Consider the following 17414-nt stretch of genomic DNA (forward strand, 5'->3'; position numbering starts at 1 on the left):
CCTCCCTCAGCAGCCGGCCCGGGCGATGACAGCCCAAGCCTCCCTTGCCCCCAGGCCAGCTCCGTGTCCTCCGCTCACAGGCCCCTCCTTCAGTGCCCACCTGGGTCGGCTCCATGTCCATCACCCACAGGCCCCTCCTTCAGCAGCCGGCCTGGGCAGACAGGAAGCTTAGCTTCCTCTGCTGCCAGGGGTGACCCAAGCCTCCCGCTCGCTCTGGCTGACTCTGTGGCCACTGTCATCTTTGTCCTGCTAATTTGCATACTCCTGATTGGCTGGTGGGCATCGTGAAGGTACAGTCAATTTGCATCTTTCTCTTTTATTAGTATAGATAGGTAATATGCAAATTGATCATTATGGCATCACAGTAACGGCCATTCAACAAGCTAAGAGTGCAGCAGGGCGACTTGTGTGAGGCTCGCTTCCCTGCCCCTGACGCCGGGCCAGGGAAGTGAGGCTGCATCCCCCGCCGCAGTCTTTTTCTCCCGGGTGCACACACCCAACAAACACCCCCGCGACACCGAGCCCTGTCCAAGAGCACTCTGCCTGGGGAGGCCACCAAAGCCCCCCTGAGGTGGGGGGGGCTAAGGGGTGACACCCACACAGCAGAAGGCCGGTTCTCGGGGCACGGTCAGCAGACACCAACTGGGGGGTGTAAGCGTCAGCAGTGACCCCCAGGAGGAGTCACGCATGCAAATAAAGAGGGTGTGGACCCAACACAAAGGAAGGGCCTGGGTGCTACAAGAGAGAGTGGACGTCGAGGTAAGGCACCAGACCTGGACAGGCCACCCGGTGAACAACGTGGGGATCCCAACCCACAAACACACAGGACAGCCCCGTGACGCAGGTCGACCCAAGCGCACCTCAAACCCTCCTCCTGCCACGCGGACCCAGCCCCACCACTGTAGAGACCACAGGCGACTGTCACACCACAGGGAAGCCACCACAGCTTTCTCCAGCTGTCCATCTATTCATCTGCCCGGCCTGACCCAGACGGTGGTTTGCATCCTGGGTGGAATGCCCCCCAAGTACAAGCCATGCCCCGACCATGCCTGTGCAAGCACACCCGTCGCCTGTGAATTCGGGATGGGAGCCAACGGAGAGCCGCTCGCGGCGTGGGAGCAGGCACGCCGGGGGACGGGAAAGGCCTCTGAGTTCCCCACCCCTTCAGCATGCAACGGGAGAAAAGCTCGCACGTGCACAAATGCACACACGCGTACATGTAATGCAGTGGTCTCCACAATGGACGCCAGCCCCAGCCTGGCCGGACCCACCTCCAACTCAGAGCGGGGAGGCACGGGCCATAGTAGGCAAGACACAGCTGTGTTGTCACTCGACCGCTCAAAGCCACTGCAAGAGGGGCCCAAGTGCCCAAACAGAGGCAGCTACAAGTCCCAGAGAGAAAAGAAGTCAGAACTAAGGACAAAAAGCATAGAATTTTTAATTAGCCTGTAAAGAGTAACAGAGTGAGGGAGGAGGGGGGATAATGGGAAGAAGGTAGGGAGGGAAGAACTTTATAAGGGAGTCAGTAGACAGCAGAGTTAAAGAAGGAAAGAGGATGTATGAGTGAACTGTAGGAGCTATAATGAAAAGCAAGTATAGCTGTGTACTGGGGACAGATTTTAAAAGTACGAGTCAGAAAAGAAAAATGATAAATGATAGTGAATAATTAGGCAGGTAAATGGATAGATATTAAAACAGTGGAAGTAAGTAGAGAAAAATGTATGGGAAAGTTAGGATGAGAGACAATGAGGGAGGGAAAAAATGTTTTAAAGGGGAGCTGATAGAGCTTAAAAGGAGAATGGGAAGGAAGAAATGGGGGATGGAGCAAAGTAGGTCCAAGGGAGGAAGTGAAGAAAAAAATTAAGGTGGGAAGTAAGGAAAAGGGGAGGGAGGGCAAGGGTAAAGATAAAGGAAAGAAGGAATGTGAGGAGGGAGGGAGGGTAGGAGAAAGATGGGAAGAAGGATGATGGAACAGAAGTAGGAATTAAGGAGGAAAGAAAAGTTTATAAATGATGAGTCAGTAGGAAAAAGTGTTACATAAAGGAGAGAAAAATTGTGTGAGAGGGAGAAGCCAATAAGGAAGTCAAATACAATTGTGATATGCCGAAACAATTTCTTCACTGATACAGCTCCTAGGACACTTGAAACTAAAGAGAAAATGAACAAATGGGACTACATCAAAATAAAAAGCTTCTGCACAGCAAAAGAAACCATCAACAAAACAACGAGAAAACCCACTAAAGTTAATAGGAGCAACCAGGCTGGCAGGGGAGGGCAGTTAGAGGGATCAGCCCGGCAGGGGAGAGCAGTTAGGGGGATCAGGCAGGCAGGCAGAGTGGTTAGGGCAGGTAGGCAGGTGAGCTGTTAGGAGCCAAAGGTCTTGGATTGCAAGAGGGATGTCCAACTGCTAGTTTAGGCCCAATCCTTGACTGGCAGTTGGACATCCCCCAAGGGCTCCTGGATTGGAGAGAGTGCAGGTTGAGCTGAGGGATCCCCAACCCCGTGCACAAATTTTGTGCAACGGGCCTCTAGTCTCTCTATATAATAAAGCCTAGCAATCGTTATACAGAACAACCAGTCACTATGACACACACAGACCACCAGGGAGCAGACGCTCAATGCAGGGGCTGCCCCCTGGTGGTCAGTGTGCTCCCACAGTGGGAGTGCTGCTCAGCCAGAAGCCAGGTTCACAGCTGGTGAGCACAGCGGCGATGGCAGGAGCCTCAGGAGCCTATCCCGTCTCTACAGCAGTGCTAAGGACCCCTAGGGGGATGTTTGCCTGCTGGCCAGCAGGCAACATCCCCCAAGGGGTCCCAGAGTGCAAGAGGGTGCAGGCTGGGCTGAGAGACCACCCCCAAGTGCATGAATGTCATGAACTGGGCAGTGGACCAAGTAGTAAGGAGCGAGCAGGCGGGTGGTAAGGAGCGGTGAGCCAAGTGTTAAGGAGTGAGCAGGCAGGCAGTTAGGAGCGAGGGGTCCCAGACTGCAAGAGGGTGCAGGCCAGGCTGAGGGTCCCCTCCCTCGTGCCTGAATTTCATGCATCGGGCCTCTAGTCTACACTAGTAAAAGAGAAACATGCAAATTGGCCATCCCTCCGCTATGCCCACCAACCAATCAGAGCAACATGCAAATTAACCCAACAAAGATGGCCGTTAATTTGCAAACACAGGCACGGAGCAAAGACTGAAGACAGCGTAGAAGAAAGCCAAGCACTGCAGAAGGGAGCGAAGTGGCAGCAAAGGGAACGCAGCTGAGGCAGCAGAGACAGGAGTGGATCCGAGGCGGCGGACACAGAAGGGAGCGAGGCAGTGGACACGGGAGAAAGCGAGGCGGTGGACATGGGAGGGAGCGAGGTGGCCGAGACAGGAGGGAGCGAGGCGGCAGAGATGGGAGGGAGCAAGGTGACGGAGAAGGGAGCTCCCTTCTCTGCTTTGCTCCAGTCTCAGGAAGCCCTATTCTTGCAGGAATGTTCCTGCAACGGGCCTCTAGTCTATATATATATATAAAAGCCTAAGTGACCAAACGACTGAATGACTGGTCAACCAGTCGCTATGACGCACACTGACCACCAGGAAGCAGATGCTGAATGCAGGAGCTTCCCCCTGGTGGTCAGGAGTGCCACTCAGCTGACAGACGTAGGGCTCACAGCTGGCGAGCACCGCTGTGGTGGCACAAACCTCTCCCAATTGGGACTGACAGGGCACGAGCCCACGGCAGGCACAGCAGGGCCGGGATGAGTAGGAGCGGCAAGAGGCATTGGTCTGCCAGTTTCAGCCCGATCGCCACAGGACACACCAAGAAACCACATCGGTGCACGAATCCATGCACCAGGTCTCCAGTCTTATATACAGTATATAAAAGCCTAAGCGACCATCCAACCATTTGCCCAGTAGCTATGACGTGCAATAACCACCAGGGGGCAGACACTCCGACCAGTAGAGAATGGAGCCTGATTCCTCACAAATTGGCCATGGGTTAGGTTGCTGCTGGAGCACTGTTGGCCCTGAATCTGCTTCACCCGCACCCTGGACCCAGAGAGTCCCTAGGCCTGACCTGCAGGGATCAGGCCTAAATTGGATCTGACATTCCCTGAGGGGTCCCAGATTGCAAGCCAGGCCAAGGGACCCCACTGATGCACGAATCCATGCACCAGGCCTCTAGTGTGGTTATAAAGATGGTGATCATTCCTAATTCTCCCAAATGATTAGTCTTTCTCATAGGACTCATCGTCATCATGTCATATTTTGTTTTTAAAGATATGGCAGGAGGCTAAAGTTACTGACTATACTAACGTTTCTATGAATGCTATTATCAACTAGGGTCCTGGTGCATGAAATTCGTGCACTGGTGTGGGGGGGATCCCTCAGCCCAGCCTGCCCCCTCGTACATACTGGGAACCCTCAGGGGATGTCCTACTGACGGCTTAGGCCCGCTCCCTGCTCCCCTTGGTTAACAAGCCTATGCCACAGTCTGGCCTCCCTTTGTGGGAGGCGACCAGACTGATCAGGGGAAGGCACCAGCCCCATCACCCCGCTGCTGCAGCCACTGCCAGTCACCATAGCCACCAAGTTTCTTTCAACAACAAGGACTCCAGTCCCTTCACCATGAAAAAATGACAACTTTCTTTAGGCATTTTCAAGATGTGTCTTTCATAGGATATGACATTTCTTTCTTTTTGTTTTGATCCTCATCTGAGGATATGTTTCCATTGATTTTTAGAGAGCATGGAAGAGAAAGGGAAGGACAGAAAGAAACATCAATCCACTGAGCCAAACCAGCTAGGGCAGGATATGACATTTCTTAGCCCTTCAGCAGCAGACCTTCATTTTTTTTCTCCAGGAATGTGGTGGAAAAACCCTAGATCACCTATTTGGATTCTTAGTACCCAAGTTACTAAGAATATTACCAGTGGCATACAGGGAGCTTAGCCAATGAGCAGTCAGAAAAGGTGTTTCCAGGCGTTAGGCCTGGGCAGTGGCCCCCTCGGCTCCGACTGCAGGTTCAGCCCTGCCCAGGAGCCCCCTGGCTCAGGCCCTTCCTAGGCTGCTCAGGGCCCACACAGGGTCTACCTCGGTGTGACCTGGGTGCCGATGATGTTCCCAGACCCAGGCTGCTGGGCACCTACGTATGCAAATTAGCTGCCATCTTTGTTGGGTTAATTTGCATACTCATCCAATTGGCTGGTGGGCATAGCGGAGTGACACCAATTTGCATGTTTCTCTTTTATTAGTGTAGACTAGTGGCCCGGTGCATGAAATTCATGCATGGGGGAGGGTATGTTCCTCAGCCTGGCCTGCACCCTCTCCAATTTGGGACCCCTCGAAGGATGTCCTACTGCCAGTTTACAGGGATCGGGCCTAAACCAGCAGTCGGACATCTCTCTTGCAATCCAGGACTGCTAGCTCCTAACCACTCACCTGCCTGCCTGCCTTCCTGATTGCCTCTAACTACTCTGCCTGCCAGCCTGCTTGCTCCCAACTGCCAGCCTGATCACCCCAAACTGTCCCCCCTGCTGGCCTGCTTGCCCCTACCTTTCCTCCCCACTGGCCTGCTCATCCCCAACTGTCCCCCTGCTGGCCTGCTCACTCCAAACTGCCCCCTTGCTGTCTTGATAACCTCCAACTGACCCTCACTGATGGCCTGCTTGTCCCCAACTGGCTCCCCTGCTGGTCTGCTTACCCCCACCAGCCCTGCCCCCCACCAGCCTGATCACCCACTGCCCTCCCCTCTTGACCTCTAACCGCCTCTACCTCGGCCCCGCCACCATGGCTTATTTTTTTTAATCAAAAACTGAAATATTTTCTATTCAGAAAATATATTTGGATCTAAATATCTTCTATAATTTTAACTCTAAAATATCAATTTATATATTTTTAAAAATGGTTGGGATGTTTGTTTTTAAAATAAGTTAGTTTACTGAAGTTCTACATGTTACTGGATCACCTGGGGTAATTTTCTGATTGGAAGAATTTTTAAAGAACATAATTTACTTCAGAAGCCGAACCTCTTGTATCATGTGACTTGTTTAGTATGTTTGTTAAACTATATTATCACATAAGCATTGCTGCTATTGGGACAAACAGTGACAGTTATTCGGGTCATTTGAATGTCCACTGTCTGTTTTAATTTGTATGTTCGTTTTGACTCTGTCATATGCTCAAACTTCAGTGGAAGTCATGAGAACCTATTATTTTTGCCTGCTCCCTCCTTTACGTTGGAAATACTCTTTTTTACTCAGAGGGACCTTAACTTTGATGTAAGGGATTGTTTCCGTTGCCAACTTTTTTCTTCCTTTCCAAGTAAGAGAGTTGTAGTGAACTCTTCAGTGATGCCTTCCCCAGGATATTTGCCGATGTGGTTGGGAAAAGTCATTTCATCCCCGACCTTTGCATGTCAGGTGCTGGGGTGCCCGGGGTGCCGCCATACCTGCGCCCCCGGCCCTCACTAAGCGATCGCAGATCATGGGGCTGCAGGCACGGGTGCACCCTGGGCCTGCACCCGGTGCCCAGGGTGCTGCCATGCCTGCTGCCCCGCCCCTCCCTTCGCGATTGCAGATCTGGGGGCCGGTTGGGGGCATGACTGCTGGCGGACCGCTGCGGTCGCCCCATCAGTCATGCCTGTGGCCCCGCCTCTCCCTAAGCGATCGATCGCAGATCAGAGGGCCGCAGGCACGGCTGCACCCTGGGCCTGCACCTGGTGCCCAGGGTGCTGCCATGCTTGCTGCTCCACCCCTCCCTTCTCCATTGCAGATCCGGGGGCTGCAGGCATGGCTGCACCAGATGCCCTGGGTGCCGCCGTGCCTGCTGCCCCCACCCCTCCCTTCGCCATTGCAGATCCGGGGGCCGCAGGCCAGCCAGCATCCCTGGCCCCGAGGGTCCAGGGGTACTGCCTGGCCTGCGCCCCAGCTCTCTCTTCCTCCGATCGCCATGGTGATCACTGGCACCCCCGGTGGCTGCTGCCCAGCTTTCCGATGGCAATCACCGGCGGGAGAGCCGGTTGGGGGCGTGACTGCTGGCGGACCGCTGCGGTCACCCCATCAGCCCCGATCTCCTGCAGGAGGGCCGGTTGGGGGCTTGGCCAGTGGCGGATCGCTGTGGTCACACCCGCCAGCCCTGGGTCGGGTCACACACGGGTCGCCCGCCACCCAGGTCACAGATAGCAGGCCCAGATGGCGGCGGGGCAGGCGGGATGGCGCTGTCCCACCCTGTCTGTAGTGAAGTTACGGTTAATTACCATGTTTGTCTATTATTAGATAGGACTAGTGGCCCGGTGCACGAAATTCATGCACATTAAAAGGGAATTAGAGGAAATGTTTTTAATATTGCTATTTGCCCTTTCTCTATAATAGAAGTGTCAGAGATGAAAAAAAATTAATAAAATGTATATGAAAATAATATATAAATTTATCGCCTGCGGGGATGCAGTGTCAAGTCCCACCAGCACCACGAGACCCAGAGTCAAGTCCTGGGTGCGGATACCCAGCTCCCTCCTCTCTCCTGTCAGAGTCTGGGCTGGTGCCTACAGGGATGCAGCGTCAAGTCCCGCCGGCATCAAGAGACCCAGAGTCAAGTCCTCACCCACCCGCTTGCACCTTGCCACACACACACAGTTCTGCCCACCCGCGTGCACCTCGAAATCGCACGAGACCCAGACCCGCCTGCGCCCGTGGGGATGCACTGTCAAGCCCCTGCCAGTGCCCGTGGGGACGCAGCATTAAGCCATCACCGGCGCCACATGGGACTCCCCTGAATCCCAGAGTCCCACCCCATGGCCGGCGCTGTGGGACTCCCCCGATGCAGCTCCTGGTCAAGTCCCTGCCAGCGTCCACGGGGATGCAGTGTCAAGTCCCTGCCCACCCATGTGCGCCTCACCGTGCACACAGCCCCACCCATCCATGCGTGCCTGACATGCACGCAGCCCCCTGGTGATCGGTCATTACAGCGTGAGGGCGTCACAACCACAGGCTTTTTATGATATAGGATTGCTGGGCAGTCAGAGTTGGCTATCCATCTGGCATTCAAGATACTACAACTAGAGATTTCCAACTACATGTGCTGTCCATGACATTATTACTGTCTCTCTTATCACAAATATACACAGAAGGAATTAGCTGTATCAGATCTAATGATAATTCCAAATGAATATTTGACTAGGCGTGGAGAATGCATCACTGTAGAAACCACAGCCTCTGCTAACACCCCCAGATTTGCTGTTTGGCTCATCACAGGGGAATACAGAACCTATCATTTGTTAACCATCTCTGGGAAGAGCAACAACAAGCTGTCTTCGGGACAGCCTCGATCAATGGCAGTACCAGGGATGGTGCTAGCTTCAAAGGGTAGAGTTGCAGGAAGTTAGTCCTATTTCCCCTTAACATTTATAAACCTCTGTTACACAGCATGCAAAAAGACTGAACCTGGCAATATCTTCCCTATATTAAGTTATAAATCAAGGTGAACTTAAGAGCTAATGAATTACCTTTGAAAAAAAGAAAAAAACTTGACTTGGCTGGTGTGGCTCAGTAGTTGAGCGTTGACCTATGAACCAGGAGTTCACTGTTCCATTCCCGGTCAGAGCACATACTCGTGTTTCAGACTATATCCCCAGTTGGGAGCATGCAGGAGGCAGCCAAAAAAACTTGACTTGGGGCAGTGAACACACAATATAATATACAGATGATGTATTATAGAATTATATAACCTGAAACCTATATAATTTTATTAACCAGTGTCACCCCAATAAATTCAATTTAAAAATTACAGGTACAAAACCAAATATTTCAAGATGGTTTCTTCCCCATCCTAAACTGCCTCATCTTAATTCTGTGGCAGAATAGACCCATTATACATAAATATTTAATCCTTCATACATTTTCAGTTTTGAGATATGATTAAAGAAATAACTTGATATTTTAGGAAGAACTAAGGAACAACAGTAATCCATTAATTAGTGGGAACTACATATACCCTGTTTTATCTCTCTTGGTGAGATACGTTTATATGGGAAAGGTGAACGAGAATGTACAAGTTAAGGGGGAAGATGCCAATCAACCCCTCGAAGAGAGTCCATGCCAGAATTATGTGAATGCCGGAAGACAGATTATTGCAACTTAGTGCTAGAGCTAACCGCATTTAAATCACTTACACAAACAAAAAAAATCAAGCCCTTAATATTAACTGACCACTGTACCCAGGAAAGGTAAAGTGTTCGCTGCAGGAGTGCCTGTTTTCCTCTTCTAGCCATCGTCACAGTGTAGTTAGCACCTTACCACGCGAGACATGGGAAGAGGAAGAAACATTAATGCCTATTGGAGTTATTTAGAGTAAATTTAAACAACAAATACCTAAAAAGTAAGATGCATCACCCAAACTCATGACCACTGTACATTACACCAGCAATAATTAGCTTCGCAATTGGTATCAACTCTCCTTTTACAACCAGATAACTGTAAATCCATCTGGTCATCTGCTACACTGTCTGAGTAGTCACTGTAATGCTTCCGAAAGAGAAACTCCCATAGCTGTACAGCATGGTATTTGGGGATTGTTTTTTCACTCGAAAATGCCTAAAAAGAGATTATTCTAATAATAATGGCTTCAATATTCGGAACTACAAACATTTCTTTCAGTCTGGGATTTTCCTAGTAATACTTCAGACTTCTCTGGTCCTTTATTTTCCAGTGCTTTTCACATATCTCATCCATCATGTGACCTCACAGCTGCTCTGGGGGGAAGCCAGTGCAGACATCAGGACCCCACTTTACCAATGAACCTGAGATTCGGGGAAGTGACTCAAAGAAGGGTCACATGGCTATTAGGAATTAAAAGAGGGAGTAGAAACTATCCTAAACCAAGATTCTTCCTCCCACACTGAGGGACGGAATTGCTTCGATCAATTTGTGCATCAGCAATCCACATCCTTTTCAGCTTCTGGTGACTGAGTTAGTTAACAAGGCGCCTGGAAAGGAATGGCTCTACTTTTACTGCTTCGATATAAAAATCTCTTAGGCTGTGAAGTCAGAAAGATTCATTCCTCCAGTCCAGTCTCAACCTGAGCGTGGCCCTATAATGCCTTTAAGAAACTAGAGATAAAAGCGAGCATCCTAAGTGCACACTGAAGGGTAGGATGGAGGGGAACAGGGGGAGCCCCCCCACCTTGAGTGCACAGAAGGCACATCAGACAATGTCCTCGGCAGGGTGCTGGAACGGGGCGGTGCCCAGGGTGGAGAACTGGTGCCAGTTCCGCAGGAAGCCCCTGTTGTACTGGCCTGTGTCCACGATGAGCCCACAGAGGAGCCGGCGCCCCGTCTTCTGTCGGAGGGCCTGCTGCACTTCCCTCTCGGTCACGTTGTAGCTGATGTTTATCAGCTGTATCAGGAAGATGTAGCCCATGCCCGCAGTGATGATCGCAGAGTACCACACGCAGGTGAAGGTCAGCGCCGAGCTGGGAAGGGGAATGGGCGGGTCAGGGCTGCCAATCTTTCATGTTCAGAAAGCTGTCCCCGTTCCAACATTTTATACATGCAATACTTATTACCGAGGACTTACGCACCTTCCCCAATCATCCCACTGGACAACAGTCTTCTATCCTCAAAATACCAATAACCTGCTTAAATTATGACCATTAATGAACATGTTCTGTTTTAGTTTTTAATTATTAGTGCCTCTTTTTCCAGTATTTTTTACTTAGAATAGCAAAGACTGTTTTCTGCACTTTGTATCCCCCACACAACCAACACAGTGCCTGACATAACAGGATCCAAAATCTGTTTGTTGAATGAATAATTCCTAACTTGTTCTTAACTCAGGAGAAAACGAAGGCACCACAAGATGGCTATAGACACCCTCAAGGAAGCCGTGGGCGGGAAGTTCTTTAATTTCCATGCTTTTTCAGTCCGAGGCTGCTGAATACAAATACAGAGACAACGCCCAACGCCAGAAGCCCTCCACATGTACGATGTGTAGGAGCACCAGCATATTTCAAATTCTGCTTCCTACAGCCGAACACAGGGCAAGACAGCTCCTTTCAGCTCCAACAAGACTGTGAGGAGAGGCTACTGATCAATGTCTGCCAACTGATGATTTTCATTCAAACATTTGTAAATGAGTTACATGGAAATAAATTCATTCAGAATCTAAGCCAAAAGGACCTGAGCGATGATTAAATCACCACAGAGATGAGAAAAACCGAGGCTCAACTGGGAGATATGAATGGCCATCCAGAGCAGGGAGGACCCATGGCAGGGCTATTTAGTTAAGTGGCCCACAGAAAGTCTACTGAACTCATGCTTTGTAACAGACAGGCTCTGCTCTAGGACATTTGTCACAACCCACTAAGCATAGTAGTTACTGAAGAATTTCACAACCTACAAAGACTCAACGTGGGGGAAAAAAGGAACTTATTACCCCCGAGGAGGAGGACCAATCTATTCTAATAAAGCCCATAATGTCTAGGTCTGTAATGGCAATGGGGAGATCTGTCCATGGGCTAATACAAACAAATACCTGCACAGGGACACTATGCAGATAAAGCAGGGACTGACTGTTCTGAAAACAAAGAACAGGCTAGAGGGGCGAGGGAGTGGCTTCCAGGGGAGGGAGTGGCTTGAGCCAATGCCGGAAAATCCCAGCTTCTTCCAAAGCATGGAAATCTTTACAATCTAGAAATGTGCCCAAACGAACGAAGCTGAAGGAAATTTTGACCTAGATACCACAGTAATCATGAGTGGTAATTCAAAAAAAAAAAAAAAGTAGAACAGGAAAAAGCAATAGAGGTTAAATAGAAAAGGAAGGTCATAGAAATTGTAAACACTTCACAAGAGGGTCCGAAGCAGTAAATTAATATTGGGCCAAAAAGCTCTAGGAAATAGCAGTAAAGTGAGGCGTTCACTGATTATGACCAAATGGACCACATACACACCCTACAGACTGCTAGTTTGTCTGTTCAAGTTTCACCCTCACTTGGTTGTGCATGTGAGTGGCCATCTGACCCTGGAAGTCCCTGATTAAGCTGGTTGGTCCTACTTCTGCAGTACTAGTTCCTCCCTTTTGAAGGGTCAATGATCCTTTTGACATCACCCTAGAAAACTACACCTATCCACCCACTGCACAATTTTGTTGGCAATTTCAGGGATACTCAAAAGCCGCATAACCTGTCCCTAACCTAGTAGCAAATCATAGCCCCTTACAGTGAATGGCAATACCCCTTCCCTCCTCCTGGGCCTCCGTGCTGGGGTGTCCATAGCTCACCTGTAATCTTCATAAACTCCAGGACAATAGAAGAGAGCTGTGAAGACACTTCTATCTCTACAAATGGTGTCCAAGGTCAGCGTGATCCCATACACCGAGGTGAGCAAGAAGATCGAAAGGGCAAGTATAAATGCTTGATGATTGCATTCTCCGACACAGCCATTTATCCTCAAAACAGCACAGGGGGGAAAACAAACATGTTTTTAAAAGTTCTCTATAATATAATTAACAAAATAATAAACAAATAATAAACAAAAAAGTTTTAAAAACAGGAATAGTCTGAATTTCAGTCATCAAAAAGCTATCTTACTTTTCAATTATAGAGAATTAAAAACTTGTCCACTGAGAGATGCAGTCTTACAATCTCTGCTCTTTACAAAGTGAAATCCTATCATTCATTTAAGTACAAGACACAGTAAAACGCAGAACCTGGCTAATTAATCTTTCTAAATATTAGTAAGTGAAGTCTTTACCCAGCTATGAAGAGACTGAATATATAATTACCATGATACGGAAAGGATGATAGTAAACTTAAAAAGCTAGATCAGAAGTGTTACACAGGCCCCAGCCAGGTAGCTCCGTAGGTTGGAGCATCGTCCCTGATGTGCCAACGTTGCGGGTTCAATCCCATCAGGGCACATACAAGAATCAATCAATGAATGCATAAATAAGTGGAACAACAAATCAATGTTTCTTTCTCTCCCTTCTCTCTAAAGAAAAAAAAATCAAGAAGTGTTACACAGCATCAGAAATTATATGTTAAGAACGTATTAGTAAAAAGAGCTGGTTGGTGTGGAATGAAGAACTACTCGATGATATGCAGACTACTTGTCAGATAGAAGAGAGTCCGTGTCACAGCCATTTGTAGAACATGTAGGACAGAATGTACAAGGACACCAGGATGCCCCAGTAGGTAGAAATCTTCTTTTGGGCGAGACTGTCAGGCCTTCTGCAAACCAGAACTCGTAAATGGGCCAGAGAGAGAGAAAAATGACAAAGAGAAGTGGAAAAATCTAAAATTGAAAGTACCTGTTTATGCCTAAAGACAACGCCCCAGAAAAGAGCTGTCCCTATACCGAAGGTCCACCCAATGCCTCTGGCCTTCCTGCACCTTACCCTCTGGGACATCCCTTTCTGAAGGTTTGCCAGGTAACCTAAAAAGCATAATTCATTGACCTCGAATGCCTTAAGAGCAATAGAGTTGCAAACATGCTACCTAGGGCAATCACATCTGAAGTACTTACACCCCCGTGAGTTTAAGATTTACTCAGTAGAGCTGCAACGCTAACTTTTAAGACTTGCCCTTTGCATCTTATCTTATAGGCCTTATGTGTCCCCATTTGTCATTGGCCAGTGGGTAAGTACCCAAAAAGCCCACCTCTCCACCAATAACCAAATAGGGAGTTATCTAGCAAGACCTCACCTCAATAATGTAGATTAGTAGCTTCAGAATGATAAAGGATGTATGATGAGAGGAGAGAAAAAAATCCCCTGAAAATATGGAAACACTTGCTTGAACTCTGTGTTCCAGAGAAAATAAGCCTACACTGATTTTGATAAATTCTTTAAAAAAAAATCATTCAACTGTAGATGCTTCTCTTTTAGAAAGAAGATAAATGAGGGGCAGTTCAAAAGAGAATGGCAAAAAAGGAAAAAGAAAAAACACCTTCAGGAAATGACTGTGAAAGAACTAAATTTGTGAAACTAGGAAAAACTGATGACTAAGTGGGAACATCCTAACAGCCCACAAATATCTACAAGATGTAAAGCTGGGAAGGAGAGAGATTTTAGGATGATACAAAGGACGATCAAACACTGCTAGAGTCTCACGTGAATTTACACTTGGCAAGCCTCCAATTTTTTCCCACATACCAGACACAGTGGTGATCCATTCTCCTTACACAGGTGCCACATATCCGGCAATGCCATGCCCGGGCAGGTCGCACGAGCTGGCATTGGGCACACCAATCTTCCTTCGCCTTCGTGGGGCTTCCAGCCAACGACCTGGAGGAGCCCTTTTGATCATCCCTCAGGGTGCGGTTGTTGAGGATGCCCGACACATCCGCGCCAGGGAACCCTTTGGTCTTCTGCCCTTTTCTGTTCAGGCACTCAGTTCGGTTGCTGCCCAGAGATGTGTCCTCGCTGGCTGGATTTCTGAGGTAGCCTGGGTTCTTCTTGGCTCTGTGCAAGGCTAAGAGGATCAGAAACAGCCCGCAGGTAAGAAGAGCCAGCTGGGTGGGCCCCACACGCCCTTTGGGGACCACTTCCTGGAGGAACACATAGTACATGTAGCCCAGAGAGAACAGCCCGAGGCTCAGGAAGAAGAGAGTGCGCTCTTTCCTTCGGTGAGTGAGGTAGTAGTACCACAGGGCCAGCACAGGCAGGGAGGTCAGAACCACCACCCCCAGGAGGAAATGCCAGGAGGCCACTCGGAGGAAGATGGGCAGGAGGATGAGAGGGGGAATGATGCTAATGTTAACTTTTTTGGCTCCTCGAAGCCAAGGAATTCGGAGGCGATCAGAGATTGTTTCCATGATTCTGTCACAAGTCTCTGGCTGCACAGATTTGCATGTAATCCATCTATTCAGAAAGAGCACAGAGAAAAGGCACTTCATGTGGGTTTGTGGAATTAAAAACCAATGAACACCGTAGGTCAAGCAGCAGGATAAATGACAAAGGAGGCCAAAGGCCAAGTATTCTACTGCCTGATTACTACACATGCTATTTTCAAAACCGTGTGTCATTTTTTAATATAAACCAGAATATAATGTTTAGATACTTAACAGTTTAAACGACTTCTCCCTGCAACAAATATATATAAATATGCACATTCCATACACATACTGTCTAGACTTGGGTGGGTGTAGAGACATAAAAGTCTCAAACAAATTCACAAGGCAGTTGTAAAGACAAGACAACATGGGAACTCAAGAATTATTAGGTAAGTGACAAAGCAGCAAAATCACCCAGTGAACTATGATGGCCAAACATCAAAAGGAATGCTCAAAGGAGAGTGAACAATCTGAGTGGAGTCATTAGAGGGGTCTTTGTGGAAAAGGTGGGATCTGCACTCGACCTTGACGGCTGGCTAGCATTTGTACATGGGAGGAGCAAGGGTGGGAGGCTTTCCAGTGTAAGGCACACAATCCGTCCTGGGCCCCGAGAGTGAACCCGTTCATCAGGGGGAGGGGTCTGCATGGTGGAGAATAGAGATCAAACTAGTGTGAGTCAAATGACCCAAGCTTGGAGGACACATGGTATATTGTTGACTTTTTTTGCATACTTAAGCTAGTAAGGCAAGGAACAGTTTAAGGAACGATCACACTGATTTTAGACAATAAAAAAAAAAGTAGGGCTAGAACTTGGAAGCGCGGTAACTATATGGGAGGGAGTCATACAGAGCAGTGGGAGCCTATCTCCAGAGCAGTATATGGAGAGAGCAGAGAATTCAGGCACAGCCCAGTTCTCAAGGCCTGGAGGGTGGAGAGTTAGGAGGTTAATAGAAGAGCTGCGATCTTCAATGATGGAGATTATGGAAGCAGCACTTCTCCATTCATTAGCACAAAGTGCTCCATTTTCTCATGGGTTTCTAGACTAAGTCTAAAGAAACTATACTTAAAGACTGTAAAAAAAGGTTTTAGACACTGTCTAGTAAGAAGTATAAGGTATTCAGGTGTCAAGGTTGGTACTAGACCACAGTGGTCCCAAAGGATGCCTTTCATGCTAAATTAATGCACAAAGTTTTAAATAGGCAATCTGCCACTGCAATGACTTTTTACGCAGAAGGAGTTATTATTAATAGGAAAAGCAAGTTTCCAACATTCTCATTCTTCCCACATTATGCTTTCCATATGGCAACAATGTTTAAATATATTACTTAGAAAAAGGGGGGGAAAGCCAAGTTATTAATATTTTGATACAAAATTCTTTCAGTGATGTTAAAAATTATTGTTCTGGGTAGTAATTTTCATCACTTGGATTAATGGTGAAAATAAGCCAAATACAATAGCATCAAACAAAACAGTCCTGCTGCTCATGTTGAAAATAGCCAGTGCAGGGGAGGGAGGTGTTTCCTAGCTGGATCTCCTCCCCAATAACAAGGGGTGAGACCAGTTGCAACTGCAGGAAAATGATCTGTCCACCCTCAAGGCCCTCTGCGCAGTCTCCAATCACTGAGATCCCTGAGAACGTAGGAACTTTCTGGCATAGTGCTCCTTCTAAAATCACTGATTCTGCGGGGCTGCATTTTATATTTTTTACACATTTAATTTGCCTTCTATCCCTTTATCGGTCTGTTCTCTCCATCTTCTCCCTTTAAAGGAAAAATAAGGTCCTAGTAAACGGAGCTGAACATACAGTTGTGCAGGGCTGAGTAATTCATCTTTATGAAATCCTTACCCTTGACGTAGAAGACTATCCTCGATGCTAGATCCTTGGAAATAGAATCAGAGCCAATCCCAGGGTTCTGGGTGGCTGAGCTGAAAGTATACATTGCAGTTCTCAAAAGGGTCAGTGGGGTGGGCATGGAGAAACACTCTGCCCTTACCTCTCACACCCTTCATCCAGATCTTGGCAATCACACAAAAAAGCGGCCACGTGGTTCTTGTCCCCATTTCGATCTATGTACTCGCAGCAGCACAGGGGCTCCAATTCAGGTTCTTCTGCTTTGTTTTTCTTCACGAACTTCAAACTGCCCTTCTGTGTCATGACTGCCACCTGTCACCATGAGCCCTCAGCAGGTGAAGGAGGAAAGCACACAACTCACATCTTCTCAACACATTCACGCCGCTCTCTGATCAAACGCCAACACCTGAGAAATCAAAAATGAGAAGAGGGGGGAGGAAGGTCCCATTTTCACCAAGCTTTTCTGACCCGGGTTGGCCAGACAGAGAGCACTAAGGCTCTAAGAGTCTAGGCGTGGAGCCGCCTTCACCGCCCCATCCCATCCAGGGTAGGCTACTGGGGGGGGTCCAGCCGTTCCCATGGCGACAGTCGACCACGCCGCCCCGGGACAGCCGGGACGCGGGTGGCTGGGCGCTCCTGCCGGTGCGGGCTGAGGAGGGCTGCGAGGTCCCTGCCCGAACCTGGGCGCCGAGGGAAACTCACCCTCGGGGCTGCGGGCAGGGACGCGGGGTGCATCCGCTGGGCCGGCGAACGCTCCCGGCT

At 48.7% G+C, this 17414-nt stretch overlaps 1 protein-coding gene across 1 annotated transcript; it reads right to left on the reverse strand.

Annotated features, from left to right (window-relative positions):
- Positions 1 to 10011: 10011 nt before the first annotated feature.
- ZDHHC23 (zinc finger, DHHC-type containing 23) lies at positions 10012 to 17414 on the reverse strand. Its single transcript, XM_006773596.2, has 5 exons — positions 17355 to 17414; positions 16795 to 17058; positions 14121 to 14828; positions 12249 to 12416; positions 10012 to 10443 (listed from the first exon to the last, which is right to left on the reverse strand). The coding sequence occupies exons 2-5, from the start codon at positions 16953 to 16955 to the stop codon at positions 10176 to 10178; spliced, it is 1305 nt and encodes a 434-aa protein (XP_006773659.1). The 5' UTR covers positions 16956 to 17058; positions 17355 to 17414; the 3' UTR covers positions 10012 to 10175.

This window comes from Myotis davidii, unplaced genomic scaffold, assembly GCF_000327345.1.
Source record: "Myotis davidii unplaced genomic scaffold, ASM32734v1 scaffold201, whole genome shotgun sequence".
Taxonomy (NCBI): Eukaryota; Metazoa; Chordata; class Mammalia; order Chiroptera; family Vespertilionidae; genus Myotis; species Myotis davidii.